The following is a 27,102-nucleotide window of genomic DNA, read 5'->3' on the forward strand; positions in this document are numbered from 1 at the left end:
GGTTCTCAGACTACAGGAAATCCTTCTCATCTCTCCTGTCATGGTCCCCAAGATTTTGTCAGGCACTAGCCCATGTACTGAAAACTCATCTTTGTAGGTCTAGAACAAGGGTGTCAAACATGCATTTCGGGGTCCGAATCAGGCCCCTGAAGAGCTCCTATCAGGCTCCCGAGCAACTGGCTGTCATTTGCTTCCTTCTCCCTATATCTTGCTTCTTTCTGCATAACAGCTTGCTTTTGATCGTCTCTTGACCTGAAAACCACATGGGTTCATCATAGGTCAGCTCTGACTTGACAGCAAAACACCAAAACAAACTTTTATTCATCCAAAAATAATTTTGTCATATGTGACACACAATGAAAGACTTACACACAATTGTCTACAAAATCTTCTCTCCTACAGTTTCCCGCTATCATATAGCCTGGATGGCCTCATTCTGAACTATCAAGGAAACAGAGTTCATAAAGAAGATGATACTGGATTTATATCCCACCCTATACTCTGAATTTTAGAGTGGTCACAATCTCTTTACTTCCCCCCCCCGCCAACAGACACCCTGTGAGGTAAGTGGGGCTGAGAAAGCTCTTATAGCAGCTGCCCTTTCAAGAACAACTCCTATGAGAGCTATGGCTGACCCAAGGCCATTCCAGCAGGTGCAAGTGGAGGAGTGGGGAATCAAACCCAGTTCTCTCAGATAAGAGTCTGCACACTTAACCACTACACCAAACTGACCAAGCTAAAGAAGATACAGAGAGTCAGACATACACTTCATGTGGAAATAAAAACAATTTAATGACAAAGAGCACAACCTCTGAAGGGAAGGCACCTAAGAGGTGAAACTGCCACATTTACACACTTCATACCTGCCATCACCTCAAGCGATCCAAATACCAAACCCACCACATCTGTGAATGTCTTCTCTTGGTTCACCTAAAGCACAAGGCAGGGACTAGTCCTTTTATTGCTGCTGGGCAAGTTCAGCATGTTCTACCGTTTTGAAGCATCTGAGGCCTGCAGAAGAGGCACTCACGACATCGTGGTACCACAACGGTCCTTTACTTCTGCCGCCGGCGCTTTGGCTTCTGTTCCTTCTTCTTCTGGGCTCTCATGTCCTTCTTCAGACGGCTATCGACCACCTTGAACTCGCCTTTCACTCCTGCAGGGCGGCGGACCTTCCGGCCTGCACCTTTCTTGGCCACAACATAGGTTACCTTCCGTTTTTCCTTGCCTAATTTTGCCTTCTTGTAGAGGCTGCAGGTATGGGGAGAGGAAAGAAACAGGCATGAGTGTCTTTTCTCCTCAGAAATGGTACTCAACTCTCACCCCCGAGGAAGCCTTGGGAGCCCTGGCCCTAGTGTGGGCCAGAATTCCCTATTTATTCACATAGAATATATTTGTGCCAAGAAACCTGTTTGAGGTGGCTCACAAAGTTAATATGACAAAACAGCATACACACGTGCGCGCACACACACACAAAATAAGTGAGCCACATGATGGAACACCCAGCAACAGCATAAAAATACCACATATAAGCATCCTAAAATGGCCCTCATAAAAAATAGTAATCATAGTAACGTAATTGATATTTTTATATGTATCTTTACATATATTTACAGCCCCGTGGCACAGAGTGGTAAAGCAGCAGTAGTGCAGTACTGTGGTCTGAACTATCTGCTCATGACCTGAGTTCGATTCCAGCGGAAGTTGGATTCAGGTAGCCGGCCCCAAGGTTGACTCAGTCTTCCATCCATCCGAGGTCAGTAAAATGAGTACCCAGCTTACTGGGGGGAAAGTGTAGATGACTGGGGAAGGCAATGGCAAACCACGCCGTAAAAAGTCTGCCGTGAAAACGTTGTGAAAGCAACGTCACCCCAGAGTCGGAAACGACTGGTGCTTGCACAGGGGACCTTTCCTTTCCTTACATATATTTTAATCTTGTACTCAATATGTTCATAGTTTTTCCTTGCTTTTATAAATTGCTTGGTGCCATAATTAATCTTACTACTACTACTTATACTACTACTAATAATAATCATGGTAGAAGCAGACTGACATTAGCACATCACTTCCGCATGATGTCAGTGCATTGGTGATGTCACTGTCTGGGGGTCGGGTTCCCCCACTAGCTGGCAGAAGCCCCCAAACCTGGGGGATCAACCATGGGGAACTGGGGAATTGCAATCCTAGAGGAGCCACTGGTGAAAAAGCCAAGTCTCTAGCCTTGCTTCTGCAGAGAGGATGGGAGGCAAGCCACTTTGTGAGAAGCATAGCCAGCTTCAAGAGGGGATTGGATAAATATATGGAGCAGAGGTCCATCAGTGGCTATTAGCCACAGCGTATTGTTGGAACTCTCTGTCTGGGGCAAGTGATGCTCTGTATTCTGAGTGCTTGGGAGGGGCACAGTGGGAAGGCTTCTAGTGTCCTGGCCCCACTGATGGACCGCACCTGGTTTTTTTTTTTGGGCCACTGTGTGACACAGAGATCAAGTTACAGAAAGAGATCAAGTTACAGAATACCCGAGCACGGGCCTTTTCAATAGCGGCCCCCACCCTATGGAATCAGCTTCCTGAGGAGGTGCGGGCCCTGTGGAACCTTGATCAGTTCCGCAGGGCCTGCAAGACTGCCCTCTTTAAACAAGCATACACCGACTGCTGAGTTGCTGTTAATTTAAGGATCCGCCAACATGGTCCTGTCCAAGGACCTATGTCATTATGGAATTAATTACACTGGCAGAAATTAGCGTCAGAATGCCATCATTGCTGCCAGATTAGACTAATTTATGAATTTTAATGCATTAACGGGTTTTTATGATGTTAAATTTAAGTTTTATTGTTAAATTTAAAGTTTTTGTATTTATTATTGTATATATATAATATGTTGTTAGCCGCCCTGAGCCTGCCTAGGCGGGGAGGGCGGGATATAAATAAAATTTTACCTTTTACCTTACCTTACAGAGCGTTGGACTGGATGGGCCACTGGCCTGATCCAACATAGCTTCTCTTATGTTCTCTTAAGAATCTTAAAATGGTAGGCTGAACAAAAGGGGAGGAGGCAGTTCTAACGTGCCCCGACCCCAATCCATTTGAAGGGTCTCCTCTCACTCTCACATTATGGTGCCTCAGCTGACCACTTAGGGACCCACTTCTGTCCGTCCAAACTCAGGCCCGTAAATATGACCCACCAAACAACGTTTTAAAAACATCATTGGCCATAGCTGAGGAAGAGCATGCTTTTGCTCTAATTCATCTCAGAGGGTTATGAGGAGGATAAAATGAGGGTGGGGAGAACCATATATATACCACCCTTGGTTCCTTTGGGAGAAAGTGAGATGGGAATGCAACAGATAATAGAAGAAGATAGAAGATATTGGATTTATATGAACATATGAAGCTGCCTTATACTGACTCAGACACTTGGTCCATCAAAGTCAGTATTGTCTTCTCAGACTGGCAGCGGCTCTCCAGGGTCTCAAGCTGAGGTTTTTCACACCTATTTGCCTGGACCCTTTTTTGGAGATGCCAGGGATTGAACCTGGGACCTTCTGCTTCCCAAGCAGATGCTCTACCACTGAACCACTGTCCCTCCCCTTCTATCCTGCCCTCCACTCCGAATCTCAGAGCAGCTCACAATCTCCTTTATCTTCCTCCGTCACGACAGAAGTGGGTGGGGCTGAGAGAGCTCTCCCAGAAGCTGCCCTTTCAAGGACAACTCCTGCTAGAGCTAAGGCTGACCCAAGGCCATTCCAGCAGCTGCAAGTGGAAGAGTAGTGAATCAAACCTGGTTCTCCCAGATAAGAGTCCGAAAACACTTAACTACTACACCAAACTGGCTCTCACAATGGATCACAAGTTCAAGCAGACAATGAACCAGAAGAACTATGAGTTGAAATCAGAGATATTATCAGGGAAGAATGAGCAAAGATATCCTGCAGCCAAAAGAAGTGAAAAAGCCTTGATGGATGATTCATGAAACTCTCAAAATTGCTAAAGGCAGATGAGAAGAAAAAGTAAAATGTGACAGAAATATAATCAGAAGTCTAAATGCAGTGTTCCAGCGACTTGGACATTGAGACAAAGAGATGTATTATAATAATCAGTGTAAAGAAATAGAAGAGAGCAACAAAAGGAAAAACAAGAGATCTGTTGTACAAGATCCAAGAAATGAAAGGCTCCTTTACCTTCCTCCCCCACAACAGACACCCTGTGAGGTGGGTGGAGCTAAGAGAGCTCTCTCAGAAGTTGCCCTTTCAAGGACAAGCTCTGTGATAGCGATGGCTGACCCAAGGCCATTCCAGCAGCTGCAAGTGGAGGAGTGGGGAATCAAACTCAGTTCTCCCAGATAAGAGTCCGCACACTTACCCACTATACCAAATTGGCTTGCTAATTTAAACCATGCTTAGGTGCGCTGAAAGATCAACATGGAGAAACATTAACTGAACAGCACAAAATGAAGACAAGATAGGAACAATACACTGAAGAGCTATACAGAAGAGATGAATGGCTGACAGATTCCTTCAAAGAAGAAACTTTTGAAATAAAGCCTACAGGTTCAGAAAGTCAAATAATAGCTGCAGTAAGAGTAATTGGGTGAACTGAAATTACCACAAGTAGCTGGGTATCAACAGAACTATTCCAAGCCACAGAAACAGAATTCATCAAAATCTTAACAAGAATATGAAAAACAAAACATTGGCTTACAGTTCAGAAACGATCACTTCACATTCCGTTCCGCAAAAAGGAGACATTAAAGACTGCAGCAACTATTGGACGTTGCATTAATTTCTCAGACAGTGAGTAAAGCGATCCTCAGAATCTTACAACAAACACTGTTACAATTTATGGGGTGAGAAATGCCAGATGATCAAGGTGGATTCAGAAAAAAAAAGAGGCACTGGAGAGCATACTGCAAATTTACAGTGGCTGCTGGGACCAATGAGATAATTTCAGAAGAAAATCAGCTTGTGGTTCACAGATTCCAGCAAAGCTTTTGACTATGTGGATCATGAAAAGGTTTTTAAAGAAATGGGGGTGCCACAACATCTGATTGTTTTGATGTGCAACCTGTACTTTGGACAAGAGGCTACTATTAGGATATACTATGGCGAAACAATGGTTTGTGGTTGGCAATGTGTCAGACAAGGATGTATCTTATGCTGTCTGTATGCAGAACATATAAGGAAAGATGGACTAGATTAGGTGAAGGATAAGCAACAACTGGTGGAAAGAACAATAACAATTTTATTCAAGTTGGGTAGCCATATCGGTCTGAAGCAGCAGAACAACGTTTGGGTCCAGTGCACCTTTAGGGCCAACAAAATTTTATTCCGGGTATTAAGCTTTCGTGTGTGTGCACACTTCTTCAGATACAGTGGAACAGAATTTCCTCAACCATTACATACAGGAGGAGAGGGAATGGGAGGGGTTGGTTGTCAGGAAGGGCCACAGAGTCAAAATGCGTAATAATGGGAGATTATAGAAGATATTGGATTTATATCCTGCCCTACACTCTCAGAGTGTAGGGCAGGATATAAACTCAGAGCGGCTTACAATCTCCTATCTCCCCCCACAACAGGCACCCTGTGAGGTGGGTGGGGCTGAGAGAGCTCTCCCAGAAGCTGCCTTTTCAAGGACAGCTCTGCAAGAGCTACAGTTGACCCAAGGCCATTCCAGCAGGTGCAAGTGGAGGAGAGGGGAATCAAACCTGGTTCGCCCAGATAAAAGTCCGCACACTTAACCACTACACCAAACAGGCTCTCCAGCTGAGACTGGATCAAGGGTTAACTTTTTGAGCTATGCAGATGACACCACATTGCTTACAGAAAACAGTGAAGACTTGAAATGACTATGGATGAAGGTCAAATGAGAAAGCACCAAAGCAGGAGGTCTCAGCCAAGCATGTCTGTGCTAACCTGCCTCAGGCTCTTTGGGGTAAAAAATGTGATTATATCCTACTTCAATAGCATTTTCATCTAATCTGACAAGTTGGTGCATGTTAGAAAGTTGGTGAATCTGGACTGGGAACGGGTCGTGGATTCTACTACAAAATGGCTGCCATGGGGCCAGTCATGGCTTTTTTTGTAGCAGGAACTCTTTTGCATATTAGACCACACCCCTCTGATGTAGCCAATCCTCCTGGAGCTTACAGTAGGCCCTGTGATAAGAGCCCTGTAAGTTCTACATCAGGGGTGCGTGGCCTAACATGCAAAATTGGCTACATCAGGGGTGTGTGGCCTAACTCCTCCACTTGCTCCTGCTGAAATGGCCTTGGGTCAGCCATAGCTCTGACAGAGGTTGTCCTTGAAAGGGCAGCTTCACCCACCTCACAGGGTGTCTGTTGTCGGGGAGGAAGATAAAGGAGATTGTGAGCCGCTCTGAGACTCGGAGTAGAGAGTGGGATATAAATCTAATATCATCTTCTTCTTCTTCAAAGGAGTTTCTGCTACAAAAACGGGCTCTGGTTGCAGAGTTCTGGAAGGTTCTAAACTAAGGGCCTTCCTGTGACAGAGGCACAGCATATGCAAAGGTGATGCCTCCTGGAAGTTTTTGAAGGACCTCCTTTTCTGGTGAGATGGAGGAAAGTCAGATGGGCTCTATGACATAGCGAAGAAGGAAACGGGCATCAGGGAACACATCAGCAGCCACTGTGGTGTCTGTGGGCACCAGGCTGAGGATCACTGGTCTACAGTCTGTTACAGTGGTGGCCAAACTGTGGCTCGAGAGCCACATGTGGCTCTTTCACATATATTGCCTGCAACGTTCCCTCTAAGGTGCAGAGTCTTGTGAGCAAAAATTCTACTTTGTGAGCTACTGGTATTAAAGTTGTGAGCTACTGCACAAATTATTGTGCTCTGGGATCATCCTTCCTGAGCTAAGTCAAAAATGTGTGAGCTGGAGGCTAAAAATCTGTGAGCTAGCTCACACTAACTCAGCGTAGTGGGAACACTGATTGTCTGATATATCATCAGCCTGTTTGGAGAAAGATTTGTCTCTTTAAATCACTTCTCCAAGCCAAACCAGCCAGCGGCTTGGAAAATTCACTTACAGTTAAAGTTGCTTTCTTTTCACCTCCCCCTCCATCTTCCTTCCTGTCTTGCAGCTCTCAAACATCTGATGATCATGCCTTGTGGCTCTCAAACATCTGACATTTATTCTGTGTGTCTCTTACATTAAGCAAGTTTGGCCACCCCTGGTCTGTTGTCATGGGTACGCTTAGCTGTGAGATACAGTTTGTCAAAAACCTAAGTCGGCTTATGAGCTAAGGGCAACTAAACGTCCTGGCTACAGGTGATGAAAAGGACGAGCAGAGAAACAAACATTTCCTGGAAAACCACTTATCCTAAATAGGATTAATTGGGTTTGGCGATAAAGTAGCTTCCTACAGCAGTCTTTGAACTGTGATTTAAATTAAAGGCTTAAATTAAAGGTCAACACAGAGCGTGTGCATACCTTGCTCAAGAGCCTGGGAGCCAGCGGTGACTGCTTATCACTGCACTCACAGGTTCAGCACTTGCTATTTTGCAAATATGCTATTGTAATTTGCAGCTTGAAAGCTGACTCATGTATGACAAGCTGATACAATGAGCCCAGCGTGAGGGTGAAGGAGAGCCCCTGAATAATTAATTAATACCCCCAATAATAATAATATTTGTCATATTGAGTAAAAATATGCTTTGTCTTCAAACAAAGGGGTCTGTTGTAAAACTGCCGTTAGAAACTGACTCTACTGCCCAGTGGGTGTGAGCTCCAGCTGTAAGATTAGATAAGGGAACAGCGACTTGCTGTGACAGATAAGTAAAGAAACTTAGTGGAGACGGGGCCTTTGAAATCAGATAAGCCCGTGTGCCTGCCTGCTTGTTTTCTGTGTGAATAAAACTGTCTGTATGTAGAATGATTTTAACTCAGTCATTCTGGGGACCCATGCCCGACTGGGTTCTGCTTATGGTACCATAAAGTAAACCTCGCTTCAAACCAGTAAGTCTGTGTGGACCTCGTTATTTCTCTGCTTCAAGGGCTCCACGGCTGTCCGAAGAGAAGGAGAAGAAGGAGAGCTGGTTTTATATCCCTCCCTCCACTTGGAGTCTCAGAGTGGCTTACCATCGCCTTCCCTTCCTCCTCTCACAACAGACACCCTGTGAGGTAGGTGGGGGTGAGAGAGCTCTGAGAGAACTGCTTGAAAGAACAGCTCTGAGAGAACTGTGACTGACCCGAGGTCACCCAGCTGGCTGTACTTAGAGGAGTGGGGAATCTAATCTGTTTCTCCAGATCAGAGTCCACCATTGTCATGATCCTGGGCCTAGTGAGGCCTACAGGCTCCAGAGTTATTACTGAAAACCTACATTTCCCAGGATCCCTCCTGTCCCTCTGATTGGGTGGCAAGGTTTTGGAGGGAAACTAGCCCAGAGAGGGGTGGAATCTGGGAAGAGAGCATAAAAGAGCCAAGCCCAAACAGGGTGTGTTCTTTCCTGGAAAGGCTGCAGGCAGAGAAGGGAGGGCTCTCTCACCAAAGGGATCCCTTACCAAAGGGAAGTGTGGTGAATTCTGGTATTAGAGTAGGCACTGTATAGCTAAACACGTCAGGGCTTTTTGTTTATTTGCACCAACCTTTACTGTTTCATATTCACTATAGCACTAAACCTTTGTTACCCACTTATTGTTTTAGAGCACTAATAATAATAAACTTCTTTTTGTTGTTATACTGCCTGGTTCTCAGGTCTCCTTGGTCATAATTAGGAGGTATTTATTAATAAGGAAGACAAGGCTGGTTGGGTGCTCTGGATCCTCCATACAGGCCCTTACCAGAGTGGTGTCAGCCAAAAGAAAGCCCTGCTATAGGCCCCTGCTATGTGACAGCCACTCTTAACCACTACGCCACACTGGCTCTCAACACAAACTGAGGGAGGAAGGGAGATCTGACCCAGGGCGGCTGAGATGGAAGGAGGAGGGAGAACCATAAAGGATGAGATAAGAACGAGTTTTTGTTTTTGTTTTTTTTAAAAAAAGTGATCAGCTGAGGTGAAGGAAGAAGACAGAGCAGAAGAGACGAGTGCGATCAAACTGACACTGTAGCGCGGAAGGAGGTTACAGCTGGACCAAAAAAAAAAAGACAAGACAAGCTAAAGAGGGAACTTCCGGTGTGAGTTTTCAACAGAGCTGCAGCCCTCTGAATAAGGGGGGAGGGGGACGGGACTTAATCCTTTGTTCAGGGTAGTAAAGAGCCTTTTTGGGGTTCTCTGCCTGCATCTCTCAGTTAAGAGATTTGCCCAAGATGACGCCAGACTTGGGGCCGTTGATCTCAGCTAAAGATTGATAACGAAGGTTGTCTTTCTGAGGCTTCGTAGAGCCGGCAAGGAAGGGGAGCGTCGTTCAGCATCCACAAGCTAAAGAGGATGCTTCTGGAGAGGACAAAACAGACAACGTAGAAGATGGGGGTGGGAGGAGGTTTCCTCAGCTGGGAGCACACGAGAGGCCATTCAGCAAGACACTGATCAGTTAGTGCAACTTTTCCTCTCCGGCTCAGGGTTCCCCAACATGGTGCCCGCGGACACTACCCAGCTCTAGCTTGCCAGGTGTTTTTTTACAAAATGCAAGGAGCCAACTGGGGATCTGCCCAGCAAGGCTTCTGACTGGCCTTTGGAAATCTGATTGGCGGTGTAGATGCTTTAACACGTTATGTTGGCAGCAGCTGCCACCACAGCACAAGGAACTTCACTGTGACCCAAGGTAAGCTGTGGCACCCATTTTATGGCTTGCGCCACCTCCAGCGGCAGCTATTTTTTTTTTTGCATTTTGTGGCTCCACCTGCTGGGCTGAGTCAGAATTCCAAAGATGCCCACAGGCTCAAAAAGGCTGGGGACCTCGCTGTTTTGGCCTGTCTAGAAGACTCTTGCCTTTAGCTTGGAGCACTTTCACTTTCCCACTGTCTCTGCTTTGCACCGCTGCTCTCTCTAGGTAACAGTTGAAGCATTCCTTTCTGCCCAGTCTCAAGAGTTACCAAGGCTGCTCTTGCCTGATCATGTCTGCACCTGCGAGGGACCTGGGAAGAACTTTGGGGGGAAGGACTGCTTGCTTCCCGCTTTGCTTTGAATGTGTAAAGATCTAGGCCAGGGCTATAAGAGAAGGGCAAAAGCCCGCCAAAGCCAGTTTTCGCAAGGACCGTCTTGCTCTAACATGTCATGTATCAATAAACAGCTATTCTTATAATGGACTGTCTCTGAACTGCCGGAGTCTTGACATGGCCCATCTCCTCAAACACACGAGGACATCTGGCTCAAGATTAATACTGCTCTGGTGAACGATATTTTCCAAGCCTGGACTTTGGGGATTGCGTTTGCTGCCCTTACACACATTTTTAAACTTCTTTCTCCCTTTTTAAAAAAATTAATCTTGAAGTACTACATTATTTCAATTCACTTGTGTGATCCAGACAAACTGTTGCTCAAAATATGCAAAGCAGCCCATAGCCCTTCTGGGTAATGCAACCCTTGAATAAAGACTTCTGCTGTAAGTGTATCAAGGGCCTGCCCAGTCACAGGTCCTCGGAATAAAACAGCCATGGACCTCAGGTAATAAGAGAACGTACGGCTATTTTTTCTGTTTCTTTTTTCATAGCTACAGAGCAGGGTTTTTGTTTTACTGCAGATCTGCCGGTTTATTTTTGGAAAAAAAATTTTTTTAATTAAATGTAACATATGAAATTTAAAATAATAGTTTGTGTGCGTAACCACACTGATACAACAGCAAAAGAAAAACTGCAAATATAATTATTAAAGTTATATACAGAGAGTATTAAAAAAATCTAACATAAATCTATCTGCTTAATGGTAAATCCGATTACCGACAAAGATACCATTAACGATGTCAGGAATCTCACCTTGAGAGATTAAATATTCTAACACGGACTCAAAATTTGCATTCTGAGGTTTATTTAATGAGCAGCTAAGATTGTCAGAGATTTTACTCCTTGTGTAAATGCGTCAGAGTTTTTAATGCCATAAATCTAAGGAGGGTTTCTTTTTTTATTCTTCCATTTTAAAACTACTGTCGCCTTGGCTGCATTGTTACAGACCTTTTCACACTAGAAGGGAACCTGTCATCTTTCCTTAAATTAAGTAATACAGATTCCAGGCAGACTTCAATACAATATCCAGTAATATCTCTTGTACGTTAAGAACATATGAGAAGCCATGTTGGATCAGGCCAATGGCCCATCCAGTCCAACACTCTGTGTCACAGAAGAACATAAGAGAAGCCATGTTGGATCAGGCCAATGGCCCATCCAGTCCAACACTCTGTGTCACAGAAGAACATAAGAGAAGCCATGTTGGATCAGGCCAATGGCCCATCCAGTCCAACACTCTGTGTCACAGAAGAACATAAGAGAAGCCACGTTGGATCAGGCCAATGGCCCCTGCAGTCCAACACTCTGTGTCACAGAAGAACATAAGAGAAGCCGTGTTGGATCAGGCCAATGGCCCATCCAGTCCAACACTCTGTGTCACAGAAGAACATAAGAGAAGCCGTGTTGGATCAGGCCAATGGCCCATCCAGTCCAACACTCTGTGTCACAGAAGAACATAAGAGAAGCCATGTTGGATCAGGCCAATGGCCCATCCAGTCCAACACTCTGTCACTCAGTGGCAAAAAAAAACAGGAGCCACCAGGAGGTCCATCACTGGGGCCAGGACACCAGAAGCCCTCCCACTGTTGCCCGCCCCCACCCAAAGCACCAAGAATACGTAGCATCACTGCCCCAGACAGAGAGTTCCATCAATATCCGGTGGCTAATAGCCACTGATGGACTTCTGTCTAGTTAGTAGGTTTTAATAGGGCAATATTTCTTCTGATGGTGCAGGTGAGGTGACTCATGCTCATATTTCTCAGGGCACCCTTCTGAGTTGTTACATGAGGACCCCCCCCCACCCCGCAATTGAAGTCAAAAGACCCACCTGCGCAGCTGGGCAGCCTTTTCCCGCTCCGAGATGTCTACAGTATTCACCACAGACTCCGCCTTCTTCCTCAACTGCTCCATTTTTTTAAGCATCTGTGGATAGAAGGCAGCGTGTTCAGTGCACCAGAAGATGCCCCGGAAGAGAGTGAAAGGGGTGTGCACGCGTGGAGGGGTCTGTGGTTCAGAGGCAGGGCATTTGATTGGCGTGCAGAAGGCCCCAGGTTCAATTCCCAGCATCTCCAGTTAAAAGTTAGAACGTGATGCGAATGACCTGCACCTCAGACCCCGGAAAGCTGCTATCAGCCTGAGTAGACAAGACTGATTTTGATGGACTGAGAGCCTGATTCAGTACAAGGCCAGCTTCAAGTGAACAAATCTACCCCAGGTCCTTTCCCATTGCGAGGATGGATTTTGGCTCTCAACCACCCTGGAACAGGAACTGATAGCTTAGAACATAAAAGAAGCCATATTGGATCAGGCCAGTTGCCCATCTAGTCCAACACTCTGTGTCACACAGTGGCCTAAAAAACCAGGTGCCACCAAGAGGTCCACCAGTGGGGCCAGGACACCAGAAGCTCCCCCACTGCTGCCCCAGGCACCAAGAATACAGAGCATTACTTGCCCCAGGCAGAGAGTTTCATCCAGGGATTTTTTTGTAGCAAGAACTCCTTTGTATTTTAGGCCACACACCCTGATGTAGCCAATCCTTGAAGAGCTGACAGCAGGCCTTGTAATAAGAGCCTGTAAGCTCTTGGAGGACTGGCTACATCAGGGGTGTGTGGCCTAATATGCAAAGGAGATCCTGCTACAAAAAAAGCCCTGGTTCCATCTATACCTTATGGCTAATAGCCACTCATGGACCTCTGCTCCATATGTTTATCTTGAAGCTGTCTATGCTTGCAGCCGCCACAACCTCCTGCGGCAGTGAATTCCATGCGTTAAGCACCCTTTGGGTGAAGCAGTACTTCCTTTTATCCACTTTAACCTGACCGCTAAGCAATTCCATTGAGTGTTCATGAGGGAGAAAAATACTTCTTTGTCTACCTTCTCTATTCCATGCATAATCTTGTAAACCTCTCTCACGTCACCCCTCAGTCGATGTTTCTCCAAGCTAAAGAGCCCCAAGCATTTTAACCTTTTTTCATAGGGAAAGTGTTCCAACCTTCTAATCATTCTAGCTGCCCTTTTCTGGACATTTTCCAATGCTATAATATCTTTTTTGAGGTGTGATGACCAGACTGTACACAGTACTCCAAAGGAGGCCGCACCATCCAATTTATACAGGGGCATTATGATACCGGCTGATTTGTTTTCAGTTCCCTTCCTAATAATCCCCAGCATAGCGTTGGCCTTTTTAAATTGCAGTCGCACACCGTCTCGACATTTTCAGTGAGTTATTTACCATGAAAGCTTCCCCACGTTTCTCTCCATTCCTGCAACCCCTTTCGACCACCAGAAAGACCATTCCCGGGGGTCATAGGACTCGCACTGAGAACTAGCCACAAAGGGCTGGGGCGGGAGGGCTCGAACAAGAGCAATCGAGGCGGGGGAGTGAAACTGCTCCTCTTCCGCACGGGCTGCTCCGCCCACCTTTCTGGGGCTGGAAACAGCAGCCGAAATGGAGAGGGACGCTGGAAAAATTCCAAATGCTTTCCATGCCTGGATGCGGGCCCCATTTTGGGCAGGGGCTCACAGGAGTGGCGTTCCAGAATTTCTAAATTTTATTGTGCTCTTTCTTTCTTACTCACACCCTGCAAAAAAAATACTTGCTTCTGGACTCCACTGTTCAAGCCCCCTGGGAGAATTTTGCTGAACTCTTAAGATTTGACAAACTTTCTAATATTTCCCCCCACAATAAATGGGGAAATAACTAAAACATATAAAACAGACAGATGGAAATCTTCATCGTGCCACTGTGGCCACATTAGGAGAAAGTAATTTTAAAAGCATGGGAAGAAGGTTTTCTTATGACCAGTGTTCCCTCTAAGCTGAGTTAGTGTGAGCTAGCTAACAGATATTTAGCCTCCAGCTCACACACTTTCATCTTAGCTCAGAAAGGATGACCCCAGAGGGCAATAATCTATGCAGTAACTCACAACTTTAATGTCAGTAGCTCACAACTTTAATGCCAGGAGCTCACAAAGTAGAATTTTTGCTCACAAGACTCTGCAGCTTAGAGGGAATACTGCTTATGACAATTAGATATAGAAGAAGATATCCTGCCCTCCACTCCGAAGAGTCTCAGAGCGGCTCACAATCTCCTTTACCTTCCTCCCCCACAACAGACACCCTGTGAGGTGGGTGGGGCTGGAGAGGGCTCTCACAGCAGCTGCCCTTTCAAGGACAACCCCTGCAAGAGCTCTGGCTGACCCAAGGCCATGCTAGCAGGTGCAAGTGGAGGAGTGGGGAATCAAACCCGGTTCTCCCAGATAAGAGTTCGCACACTTAACCACTACACCAAACTGGCTCTCCAATTAGAATTCAAGAAGCATTTTAACGTAGCTGCTGAGCTGATATAATTTAGCATACTTTCTGGTGATGTCATCTGCAAATGTGTTATGCAAATGAGCTGTGCTAATGAGCCTCAGCACCTCTCTTTCTACGCAATGACCCCTGCCTGGATGGATGTGAGCTGCTTACCCGGCGCTTTTTGCGGGCTTTGGCTTCGGCTACTTTCTTGATGGGCCGGGCGTTGATCTCCCGCCAGCGCTGGCGATACTCTTCCACGGCCTGCTTGTCCAGCGGCAAGGGTTTGCGCCGGTACTGCTGCTCATTCTGGACAAACCATTCGGGGAGCTCGCCTTCCTCCTCGTTAAATGTGTATCTGGAGGGGGCGGCAGGGGGAACACATACTCAGAAGGCAGATTAGGGCAACCTCCTCATAATTCTGATGCGGAAGCAGCACTCCCTCACCCCCGAATTAAAATAGAGAAGCAGACCTGCCCTGACTTTTTGGCAAGCCTGATCTCATCAGATCTCAGAAGCTAAGCAGGGTCAACCCTGGCAACTGCTTGGGTGGGAGACCTCCCAGGAATACCAGGGCTGGGAGGCAGAGGCAGGATGAATCAAGTCACTTCTCTGAATGTTCTCCATGCCCCAGTAGGGGTTGCCAGAGGTCGCCATGAGTTCCAGGCATGCATGCACTCACAGACTCACAACGTACAAAAATACCAACAACACCACACCACTACCAACAACAACAAAATTGGGAAGCAGTCCTGATTCTTGCGCACACACACACACACACACACACAAATGGCTGATTCTTAGCCCCCCTGATCTGAAGGAGGCAAGTCCAGAGATGTGATTATACAGAGATGTAACAGGTAACTCTGAGGGTGGGTAACCTGGCTGTGTTTCTGCAATGGGAATGTCCGAATGACCTACTAACTTCGGATGCAACTGCTGCTCTGAACAGAGGCAAGCTGGAAGGAGCCCTTAAGTCAGAACAGAAAGTGATTCAGAGAAGCAAGAGGCAGCCTCTTCTATTTATTTATTTATTTAGTTTTCTATCCCCACCCTCTCCAGATGCGGACTCAGGGTGGCTAACAATTTGCACTTAGGGGTTGTAGGAGCAGCTGCTGGTACCTCCTTCAGGTCTCTCATAGCATATAAGCTGGTCATTATTAAATTATTTATTTGGTTATGTTATTTCTAGTCTGCCTTTCTCATTGGGACCCAAGACAGATTACACAAAACAAGTCAATAGGATTGGCAAGATGTGACATTTGATAAACAATGAAGTGGAATAGGGCAGGGGTGGCCAACGGTACCTCTCCAAATGTTTTTTTGCCTACAACTCCCATCAGCCCCAGCCATTGGCCATGTTGGCTCGGGCTGATGGGAGTTGTAGGCAAAAAAAACACATCTGGACAGCTACCGTTGGCCACCCCTGGAATATGGTTTGGGTTGTAGATGCAACCAGAAGTTTAAAAAACAGAACCAAAGGTTAGAGACGAACATGCTGTCCCAGACATCCTTTGAAATCATAATGTTACACACAGGTAATCTGATGAGAGACGAATTTGCTTCTGGGAAAATGTTAGTCTAAGAGTAACCTTTAAACGAATTCTCTCTCTCCAAGCTCAACCCACACGGGAACACTGGCTTCCATGCTTAAAATTCCACACCGATGCAATTCAAACTCGGCGTCAAGGAAGTAGAACCTGGCAGCCTTCCAAAACTCTGCACACTGAAGCAATCTGCAGTTTTGCAAATCACAAGGCAGGGCGAGAACTTGCGCAAGGTACGGAAGCACCAGGAAATCTCGCCACCCACTTTGGAGGTTTCAGTGATGCTGCCGTCCTAATTGTAACGGCTAGAAGCTTGGGGGTTTTGTGTGCTTTCTTAAAAAGGAAAACCCCAAATGTAATATTGTAAATGTAATGTAAGTTGCTTTCTTTCCACCTCTCCCCCTCCCCCATCTATTTTCCATCCTTTCTTCCTTTCTTCCATCCATCCAACCACCCACTTGGTGAAGAAGTGATTTAAAGAGACAAATGCCTTCTCTAAGCTGGCCAAAAGGATAATGGGGGCTTCGAGAGCCACACGATGTGTGTGAAAGAGCCACATGTGGCTCCCGAGTGCAGTCTGGCCACCCTTGGACTAACATTTTCCCAGAAGCAAATTCCTCTTATCAGATTAATGAGGTTAGAGTCTGCTCCTAATGCTATACTTTGTGCTACTTCTGTGTGACCGCATCCTCGAGTGTCTCCATTGAACTTCGTTAGTTTCCAATGTTTCACATTAAAGATGACTTCTGTGGCCCCAGTATCTCTGGAACAGACCATTCCCATATCACCAGTGTCCCCAGAAGCCCCTGGCAATTTCCTCCAGTCCTCCCACTTCACGAAGGACTTTTCTGGATTCTCCCCCATCCCCCAAAGTTACCTGTTGAAAGAACCGTCGATCAAATCTCTCTTGGCCTTGCGGGATGTGGCAATGACCGCCCCCAGCGCCAGTCCTTCGGCATCCAGAACCCGAGCTCGTTTCACTGGGGAAAGAGATGAAAGTTTCAGTTGGCTTCCAGGCTAGTGCCCAGCTGTGCTCATGAGGAAGCAGAAAGAAGCATGAATAATGGGAAGGTGGGAACCTGCTTCTTCTCTTTTGGCTCACCTGGATCTTCAATAGGAACCACCTCAATATCGCCGGTCTCTGCCAAAGAATGCTTTGCTCCTGCACGTGGAGCTGACGGCACCCTGAATGGGGAAACAGAAGGAGATGAGTTGGTTTTTACACCCCACTCTTTTCACCCCTCTCAAAGCCGCCTGCAATCTCCTTTCCTTCCTCTCCCCACAACAGACATCCTGTGAGGCAGGTGAGGTGGAGAGAGCTCTTTTGAGAACTGCTCTTGAGAGAAAGCTCTGAAAGAACTGTGACTGACCGAAGGTCACCCAGCTGGCTGCGTGTGAAGAAGTGGGGAATCAAACCTGGTTCTCCAGGGTAGTGTTTGCTGCTCTTAACCGCTACACCAAACTGGCTCTCTAGGGAGCCAGTGGTCCTTCTCCCAGTGGCTCACAGAACTCAAAGGGTGCAATATATGGACAGAATCGTGTGTAAACAGGACATACAAGAGCAATAACTACCCAAAGATGACAGGGTAGGGAAAATTAGGGGAAAGATCAGACTGAAAATATACCAGGAATCTCCAACATTTTTTGAGCCTGCAGTCATCTTTGGAATTCTGACACAGTCTGGCAGACACATCTACAAAATGGCCGCCACAAAATAGCCACCGTTTACTTTGGCACCTGTTTGTGTGGGTTTTTGGGTTTTTTTGCCATTGTGTGACACAGAGTGTTGGACTGGATGGGCCATTGGCCTGATCCAAAATGTTCTTACTTTCTGTCGCACAGTGAAGATCCCTGCCTGGTGGCGGCAGCTGCTACAAAAGCAACATTTAAAACGGTTCTTACAATCTCCAGTGGCCAACTGAATCTTCAATGGCCAATCAGAAGCCTTGCTGGGCAAATGCCCCACCTTGCCCCATCCATTTTCTAAAAACACCTGGCGGGCCACAGGAAAGGTGTCAGCAGGTGCCCTGACACCCACAGGCACCCTGTTGGGGACCCCTGATCTATAGGCTGACTCCTGCCCTACACCGATGACCAAGAACAGGGATCTGTTTTTTAAATTTCCCTGACCTGGAGAGCCCAGGCAAGCCTGATCTTATCAGATCTCAGAAGCTAAGCAGGGTAGACTCTGACAAGCACTTGGATAGGAGACCTCCTTGGAAAACCAGCAGCTGGGAGGCAGAGGCAGGTTTTGTTCAGCCGCCTGCCTGAATATCCTCCAGGCCCCCGTAGGTGTCAGTCACCACGACTTCCAGGTGGACATGTCAAGGCTAACTCATGGCAAACCAGTGGTTTTCAAAGCAAGAGACATTCAGAGGTGTTTTGCCACTGCCAGCCTCCGTGCCACGATCCTAGTATTCCTTGGTGTTCTCGCACCCAAATACTGACCAGGGCTGACTCTGTTTACGTTCTGAGATCTGATGAGTTTGGTCTAGCCAGTTTGGTGTGGAGAGCCAGTTTGGTGTCGTGGTTAAGTATGCTGACTCTTATCCGAGAGAACTGGGTTTGATTCCCCACTCCTCCACCTGTACCTGCTGGAATGGCCTTGGGTCAGCCATAGCTCTGGCAGAGGTTGTTCTTGAAAGGGCAGCTGCTGTGAGAGCCCTCTCAGCCCCACCCACCTCACAGGGTGTCTGTTGTGGGGGTGGAAGGTAAAGGAGATTGTAGGCCGATCTGAGCCTCTGTCCTTGAAAGGGCAGCTGCTGTGAGAGCCCTCTCAGCCCCACCCACCTCACAGGGTGTCTGTTGTGGGGGAGGAAGGTAAAGGAGATTGTAGGCCGCTCTGAGCCTCTGTCCTTGAAAGAGCAGCTGCTGTGAGAGCCCTCTCAGCCCCACCTACCTCACAGGGTGTCTGTTGTGGGGGAGGAAGGTAAAGGAGATTGTGAGCCGCTCTGAGCCTCTGTCCTTGAAAGGGCAGCTGCTGTGAGAGCCCTCTCAGCCCCACCCACCTCACAGGGTGTCTGTTGTGGGGGAGGAAGGTAAAGGAGATTGTAGGCCGCTCTGAGCCTCTGTCCTTGAAAGGGCAGCTGCTGTGAGAGCCCTCTCAGCCCCACCCACCTCACAGGGACTGTTGTTGAGGAGAAAGGTAAAGGAGATTGTGAGCTGCTCTGAGACTCTTCGGAGTGGAGGGCGGGATATAAATCCAATATCTTCATCTACCTCACAGGGTGTCTGTTGTGGGGGAGGAAGGTAAAGGAGATTGTGAGCCACTCTGAGACTCTTCGGAGTGGAGGGCGGGATATAAATCCAATATCTTCTTCTTCTTCTAGCCCAGGCTTTCCATGTCAGGCCGAGTAACAGACAGCTTTCTCTGTTTTTCTACCTGCAAAGCCTTCCTTTGAACTGACCAGAAAAGTCCCACGGCTCACTTCCAGATAGAGCACTGGCCACTCGTACTGCGGAGGGTAAGGACGCCCCTGCTGACACAGAGCATCTTCTACCCACTCTCAAAATTCCTCAGAGTCCTCCAGAGGTTCCAGCAGGTTGGGAGACCGGGCCAAGTATTTCTGCCCCAGGGCCATTTCCGCACTGCACACCCAAGGACTGCTCTGAATTTCAAAGTCATCTCTCAGCAAGAGTCAGTGTAGATTCTGCCCCCCTGTTGTCGCGAGAGCCTTTTCAGTTTATACAAAGAACGAGCCCGTGCCTTGTTACGGAACTGATGGGGAAGGACTGGTTCCACTTTAAGCCACAAGTCTTGACAAAGGCAACGAAACATATCACATTGGTTTTACGTGGACTGACTGGCTTTATACGAATCGACTTTACTTCTCACACATCTGTGCCACACCGGAAGACTGACTTGTGAAATATCTGCTTTAAGGATTCTGTAAAATTCTTTGTAGCACCTTTCAAGAAATGCCAGTTTGAGCAAGTTTTGTAAGAGTTATCTTATGGACTCCCTTGTATGTTTTTTGTGCCTGTGATTTATAGTGTATGTTTGTGATGAACTGTTGACTTTTTAAATAACCTTTTGTGATTGATGAAATGGAATAGACTTAACTTGTCCTCATTGGGAAGGATAGCTGCAATTAAGATGAATATTCTGCCAAGAATAATGTATTTGTTCCAAACTATCCCGATTGTGAAGGATACAAAACAATTTAACAAATGGCAAAGGAAGATTTCTGATTTTATATGGGCTGGAAAGAAACCAAGGATTAAGACGAAGATTTTAATAGATGCCAAAGAAAGAGGTGGTTTCCAGCTCCCGGATTTAAGATTGTATCATGATGCGGTTTGTTTGACATGGATTAAAGATTGGATAATACTGTTAGATAAAAAACCTTTACGGTTAGAAACTCATGGGAATAAATTCGGCTGGCACGCGTATTTGTATTATGGAAAGAAGAAGATGGATGGTTTTTTCTCTCACCATTATGTCAGAAATAGTTTGTTAAACACTTGGGTAAAATATAAGAAATATGGTGATGAGAGAAAACCGCTTTGGATAGTGCCAGCAGAAGTAATAAAAATAACAGCTGAATCTGATGAAGAAAGAGCGATGTCATATAATCAACTGTTCAAGATACAAGGGGACAAAATTGAATTAAAATCTGCAGAAGAGTTAAATAACAAGTGTGACTGGTTTCAAATGCAACAAATTAAAAGCTTAATGGAAAATGATATTAAATCGGATGGAATTAGACGTGAGCAAACAGAACTGGAAAGGGGTCCTGCTTGGGGATAATGAAAAATTAATATCGAAAGTATATAAATTATTATTGAAATGGTCTACAGAAGAAGTCTCAAATGGTAAAATGGGCAATTAATGTGAAGAGAGAAATACAAATGGATACATGGGAGCACCTTTGGAAGAACTCGATGAAGATCTCAACTTGTCAGAGTATTAAGGAGAACTGTTTTAAGATGATGTATAGGTGGTATATGACTCCGAAAAAGCTGGCTAGGATGAGTAAAAAGATGTCGGATAGATGTTGGAAATGTAGAAAACACGAAGGTTCTTTCTTTCACATGTGGTGGACTTGTGAAAAAGCGAAAGAGTACTGGAAGATGATACAACAAGAAATCTCCAAAATTTTGGGCTATGACTTTAAGAAAACTGCAGAGACTTTTTTGCTTGGATTACAATTAGAAAAATTTCCAAAGGAAGATAGGACTTTAATCTGGTACTTGCTCTCAGCTGCTAGAACACTGTATGCGCAGCTGTGGAAACAAGGGAAAATACCAGAGAAATGGGATTGGATTGTGAACGTTTTATCGTGGCGTGAGATGGACAAATCAACTAAAACTTTAAGAGACTATGACATAGACATATTCAAAAAGGAGTGGAAGAAATTTAAAGGATATATGGAGAAAGAGTGGAAAGCAAAACGATATTGGACAATTTTTTAGTATTAGTGAGAAAAGAAAAGCATTGAACTTTGAGAGATTAGTGGTACCTTTATAATGGAACTCAAATTAATAACTTCGGGGAAGTCAAATATTGGAGGGAGCGGGGGGTAGAAATATCATATGGGTTAGTATAGAAAATGACAATTAAATATTGTAACCATATGTTATTCATAAATTGTTAAAACACAAAAAGCAGCCGTTTCCTCCAGGGGAACTGATCTCTGTCATCTCTGTAATACCAGGAGAGCTCCAGGTCCTACTTGGAGGTTGAACTAAGAGAGAAGTCACTATGGAGATAATCAAAAACACAAAAAATTTGAAAATCCACAGATTTTCTAAAAACATGAAAAGAGATCTCATGCTACCTGATAAATAATTAAGGTCTCTTTTCGTGTTTTTAGAAAATTTGTGGAATATCCCCTGTTGAAAAAGAATTGGAAACAGGTGGGGCAGAAGTGGATGACCTGTCCAGGGATTTCCAAGCAACATTTGGAAATCCATATTTCATTGAAGAAAATTTCACTGAAGAAATCACTACGTGAAGATGTTCTCATGTTGGACTTTTCCCATGTGTATCTACTCTAAGGACTTTATTAGGGACTTATGTTTCTTTGTGTTTAGGGTTAATAATACATTTGTTAGTTAATTGTCAAAAAAAAAAATAACCTTTTGTGATAAACTTTCAGGCTTAGTAGTAAGCGGTATCTCCCAGTGTTTCTTTTTTGGAATCCCCGTTATCTCAGCAGCCAAAAAAAACGCTCACACAACCCCGCACAGCATAATTCCTTCACCTTTCCTCATCGCTGTCGCTGCTGTCGCTGCTGTCGCTCTCGTCTGTGTCAGAGTCCTTTGCTTCCAATGGGGTTCTGGTTTCTCCAGAATCCTGGCCTCCTTCGGGGGTTGGCTCTGGCACGGCCTCCTGCTTCGGCGCTTGTTTTGGCTTCTTTTTCGTCTTTCGGGAAACTAGGTAAGAGAAGGGTGCGGGTCAAGAGAGGGACCTCCCCTCCCTCAAAGCACCCTGTACTCACGAGTGAAGACCTTCACTGTGGAAATTCAGACAAGGCACCTGCCCCAATTCCCAGCCCCTGTAGACATTTTAGCTACGGGAGGGGGGCTTGAAACAGAAGGAACACCCCAGGGTCAGTGAAACCTCCTGTCCCACAAACAAAGGGAGGTGCCTCAAGGACCCTTCAACAGAGTAGGGGGAGTATACATTAATAAGTCTTTGGCCTGGTGTTTTACCACAGTGGTCTCCCAACCTTCCTTGACCCAGGACCCACCTTTACCCTGCAGTGGCAGCATAAAGAAAAAGAAGAGATTGGATTTATACCCCGCCTTTCTTTACCTGAAGGAGTCTCAGAGCAGCTTCCAATCTCCTTTCCCCTCCCCTCCCCACAACAGACACCCTGTGAGGTAGGTGGGGCTGAGAGAGCTCTGACAGAAACTGCTCTTGAGAGAACAACTCTGAGAGAGTTATAACTGACCCAAGGTCACTCCAGCAGGTGCAAGTGGAGGAGTGAGGAATCAAACCCAAAATTCTAGGCTCTTGGAAGAGGGAGAAAAATTTCTCTTTGTCAACTATCTCCATTCCATGCATAATTTTAACTGAGGGCCTTTCCCTTGGAAGGAGTGGCACAGTATCTCGTCAAGCAACCAGCCATCAAGCAATGAGCAAGTTTTTGGAGAGCTCTCAACGAACCGCTGTGGTGCAGTGATTAGAGCGCAGGACCAGGATCTGTGAGATTCAGGTTCAAATCCCACAGGGCATCTGTGAGGATAAAATGGAGGATGGTGATATAAAGCACTCTGGGTCCCCTACTACATACAGTCAGACTCTTGATTCCCCACTCCTCCACATGCAGCTGCTGGGTGACCTTGGGCCAGTCACAAGTTCTCTCAGAGCTGTTCACTCAAGAGCAAATCTCTCAGAGTTCTCTCAGCTCCACCTACCTCACAGGGCATCTGTTGTGGGGAGAGGAAGGGAAAGGAGATTGTAAATTGCTGTGAGACTCTGAAATCTAATCTCTTCTATGTAATCTCTATGGTTATATTCCACTTCTGGCTTCTTCTGTTCCTGATTTTTATTATCCTGTTGGCTTTTTTTAACGTATTACCTGAGAGTCAGTTTGGTGTGGTGAGGTGTGCGGACTCTTATCTGGGAGAAATGAGTTTGATTCCCCATTCCTCCACTTGCAGCTGCTGGAATGGCCTTGGGTCAGCCATAGCTCTCACAGAGTTGTCCTTGAAAAGGCAGCTTCTGGGAGAACTCTCTTAGCCCCACCTACCTCACAGGGTATTTGTTGTGGGGGAGGAAGGTGAGCCGTTCTGAGACTCTGAGATTCAGAGTGAAGGGAGGGATATAAATCCAGTATCATATTATTATTATTATTGTACGTGTGCTGTGGTTTTAAAAACATTGCTGGACACTTTGAATAATCAAGAGGGTCAGGAGAGATCTCCTTCCTCCCCTCTTTATATTTTCATCTCCATCACCAGGCCCAACAATCCCCGGGAACAAAGGGGCTCACCTGTAGCAGGCGCCACCTGGCTCTGGGACAGCATCTGGGCCTGCCCAATCTCCAGATCTTCATCGCTGTCATCATCGATCCCAGCAAAAGCTTCCTGAACAGCAGGAAAGAAAAGTGCACAAAACAAAAGGGTAAGAACGTAAGAAAAGCTACGTTGGGTCAGGCCAATGGCCCATCCAGTCCAACACTCTGTGTCACATAAGAACATAAGAGAAGCCATGTTGGATCAGGCCAATGGCCCATCCAGTCCAAAACTCTGTGTCACATAAGAACATAAGAGAAGCCATGTTGGATCAGGCCAGTGGCCCATCCAGTCCAACACTCCGTGTCACATAAGAACATAAGAGAAGCCATGTTGGATCAGGCCACTGGCCCATCCAGTCCAACACTCTGTGTCACAGAAGAACATAAGAGAAGCCATGTTGGGTCAGGCCAATGGCCCATCCAGTCCAACACTCTGTGTCACATAAGAACATAAGAGAAGCCATGTTGGATCAGGCCAATGGCCCATCCAGTCCAACACTCTGTGTCACATAAGAACATAAGAGAAGCCATGTTGGATCAGGCCAATGGCCCATCCAGTCCAACACTCTGTGTCACATAAGAACATAAGAGAAGCCATGTTGGATCAGGCCAATGGCCCATCCAGTCCAACACTCTGTGTCACATAAGAACATAAGAGAAGCCATTTTGGATCAGGCCAATGGCCCATCCAGTCCAACACTCTGTGTCACATAAGAACATAAGAGAAGCCATGTTGGATCAGGCCAATGGCCCATCCAATCCAACACTCTGTGTCACATAAGAACATAAGAGAAGCCATGTTGGATCAGGCCAATGGCCCATCCAGTCCAACACTCTGTGTCACAGAAGAACATAAGAGAAGCCATGTTGGATCAGGCCAATGGCCCATCCAGTCCAACACTCTGTGTCACATAAGAACATAAGAGAAGCCATGTTGGATCAGGCCAATGGCCCATCCAGTCCAACACTCTGTGTCACATAAGAACATAAGAGAAGCCATTTTGGATCAGGCCAATGGCCCATCCAGTCCAACACTCTGTGTCACACCGTGGCAAAACCCCCCCAACAAAACAGGTGCCATCAGGAGGTCCATCAGTGGGCCAGGTCACTAGAAGCCCTCCCACTGTTGCCCCCCAAGCACATGGCCAAGAATACAGAGCATCACTGCCCCAGGCAGAGAGTTCCACCCTGTGGCTAATAGCCACTGATGGACCTCATGGAGGGAGAACCATTCCTCCCTGCATGTCTCCAGGATGCACGGTATCCATTCCACTGGCAGAGAACCCCCCTATACGCTTATCGGGGAAAAGACACCCACCTTCCCAAACCACAGGTGGGCCTGATGTTTCTCACGCTCCTCCTTGTCCTCCAGAGGCACCAGCAGGGGATTCCCGGCCTCTGCATCCTCCTCCTCCTCTTCCTCAGCAGCCCTATAATGAATAATCAGAACCCTGGTGAAGCACAAATCACATCCCCACCCCCTCTGTCCTTCAGGCTGCAGCCGGCTCTCCCCCTGCACAGGTGAGAGAGGCTCAACATGGCAAAGGGAGAAGAATTCTCCCTTGCAAGCACGTTCTTGCTGCCCTCCAGAGGCCAGAAACTTTACTACAAGATGCAATGCGAGCCCACGATAAGATACGCAGAGGGAAACGCGTTAATGCAGGAGTGTCAAATGTAAGGCATATGGGTTGGAGGAACCCTCCATCCAGGGCTCTGATCCAGCTCGCAAGCAACTGGTCATTACCATGGAGGAGCTGGAACCAAAAAAAGAGTGGTGTGTATTGCCAGATGACAGCGGCTATGCGTGATGTCCCTGTATACCAGGTGTGGCCAAACTATGGCTTGGGAGTCACATGTGGCTCTTTCACACATATTGTGTGGCTCTTAAAGCCCATTGGCCAGCAGCTTGGAGAATGCATTTAAAGTTGCATTCTTTCCACCTCTCCCTCCCCCCCCCAATCTATTTCCTTCCTTCCTTCCTTGTGGCTCTCAAACATCTGACATTCACGTCTTGTGACTCCCAAACATCTGACGTTTATTCTATGTGGCTCTTACGTTAAGCAAGTTTGGTCACCCCTGCTGTATACTGTCCAAGTGCTAATGACTTAACAGGCATACCCTAACACAAGAAGCCTTCCTTCAGTGATGAGGGCGAGCAGGATACAGCTTTCAGACCAGCTATTCATATTTTAACTCGTTCTAAGCATTGTATTATTACTTTGCAGGGTGCATGAGCATAGGCCCCCGATTAATACCCACCCTAAGATAACATCAAAAAAACTAAGACCATGGTATCCGGCCCCATTACTCCTTGGCAAATAGAAGGGGAAGACATGGAAGCAGTGACAGACTTCACATTTCTGGGATCCAAGGTCACTGCAGATGGTGACTGTAGTAATGAAATAAAAAGACGTTTGCTCCTTGGGAGGACAGCTATGGCAAACCTGGGCAATATAATAAAAAGCAGAGACATCACCCTGCCAACAAAAGTCCGTATCGTCAAAGCGATGGTATTCCCAGTAGCAATGTATGGCTGAATGTATGTAGTAATGATTTCCAGAGAACAGCAAGGAGAGATAAGGAGACCTTCCTGAAGGAACAATGCATAGCAATAGAGGAAAATAACAGAATGGGAAGGACAAGAGATCTCGTCAAGAAAATTGGAGAAATCAAGGGAACGTTTCATAGTTCATATTCCAATCCCAAAGTAGGGTAATGCCAAGGAATGTTCAAACTATCGCACCACTGCACTCATTTCACATGCCAGCAAGGTCATGTTAAAGATCCTACAAGCTAGGCTTCAGCAGTATGTCGATTGGGAACTACCAGAAGTTCAAGCTGGGTTTCGGAGAGGTAGAGGAACTAGAGATCAAATTGCCAACATTCGCTGGATTATGGAGAAAGCATGGGAGTATCAGAAAAACGTCTATTTCTGTTTCATTGACTACGCTAAAGCCTTTGATTGTGTGGATCACAACAAACTGTAGCAAGACCACCTCACATGTCTCCTGAGAAACCTGTATAAGGGTCAAGAAGCAACTGTCAGAACAGGATATGGAACAACCGATTGGTTTAGAAAAGGAAAAGGAGTTCGACAAGGATGTATATTGTCACCCTGCTTATTTACTTTATATGCAGAGTACATCATGTGGAGTGCTGGCCTGGATGAAGCAGAA

At 46.3% G+C, this 27,102-nt stretch overlaps 1 protein-coding gene across 1 annotated transcript in view; it reads right to left on the minus strand.

Moving 5' to 3' along the window:
• Positions 1–773: 773 nt before the first annotated feature.
• The window catches only part of FTSJ3 (FtsJ RNA 2'-O-methyltransferase 3), a 48,748-nt gene continuing 22,419 nt past the window's right edge, over positions 774–27,102 (minus strand). Inside the window, exons 14-21 of the mRNA XM_060256119.1 lie at positions 25,245–25,356; positions 23,903–23,996; positions 22,166–22,337; positions 17,062–17,144; positions 16,837–16,939; positions 14,587–14,770; positions 11,945–12,039; positions 774–1,251 (exon numbers count right to left, since the gene is read on the minus strand). Of these exons, the coding sequence (XP_060112102.1) occupies positions 1,056–1,251; positions 11,945–12,039; positions 14,587–14,770; positions 16,837–16,939; positions 17,062–17,144; positions 22,166–22,337; positions 23,903–23,996; positions 25,245–25,356 (1,039 nt within the window). The 3' untranslated portion in view covers positions 774–1,055. The remainder of the gene's footprint in view (positions 1,252–11,944; positions 12,040–14,586; positions 14,771–16,836; positions 16,940–17,061; positions 17,145–22,165; positions 22,338–23,902; positions 23,997–25,244; positions 25,357–27,102) is intronic.

This window comes from Heteronotia binoei, chromosome 15 (genome assembly GCF_032191835.1).
Source record: "Heteronotia binoei isolate CCM8104 ecotype False Entrance Well chromosome 15, APGP_CSIRO_Hbin_v1, whole genome shotgun sequence".
Lineage (NCBI taxonomy): Eukaryota > Metazoa > Chordata > Lepidosauria > Squamata > Gekkonidae > Heteronotia > Heteronotia binoei.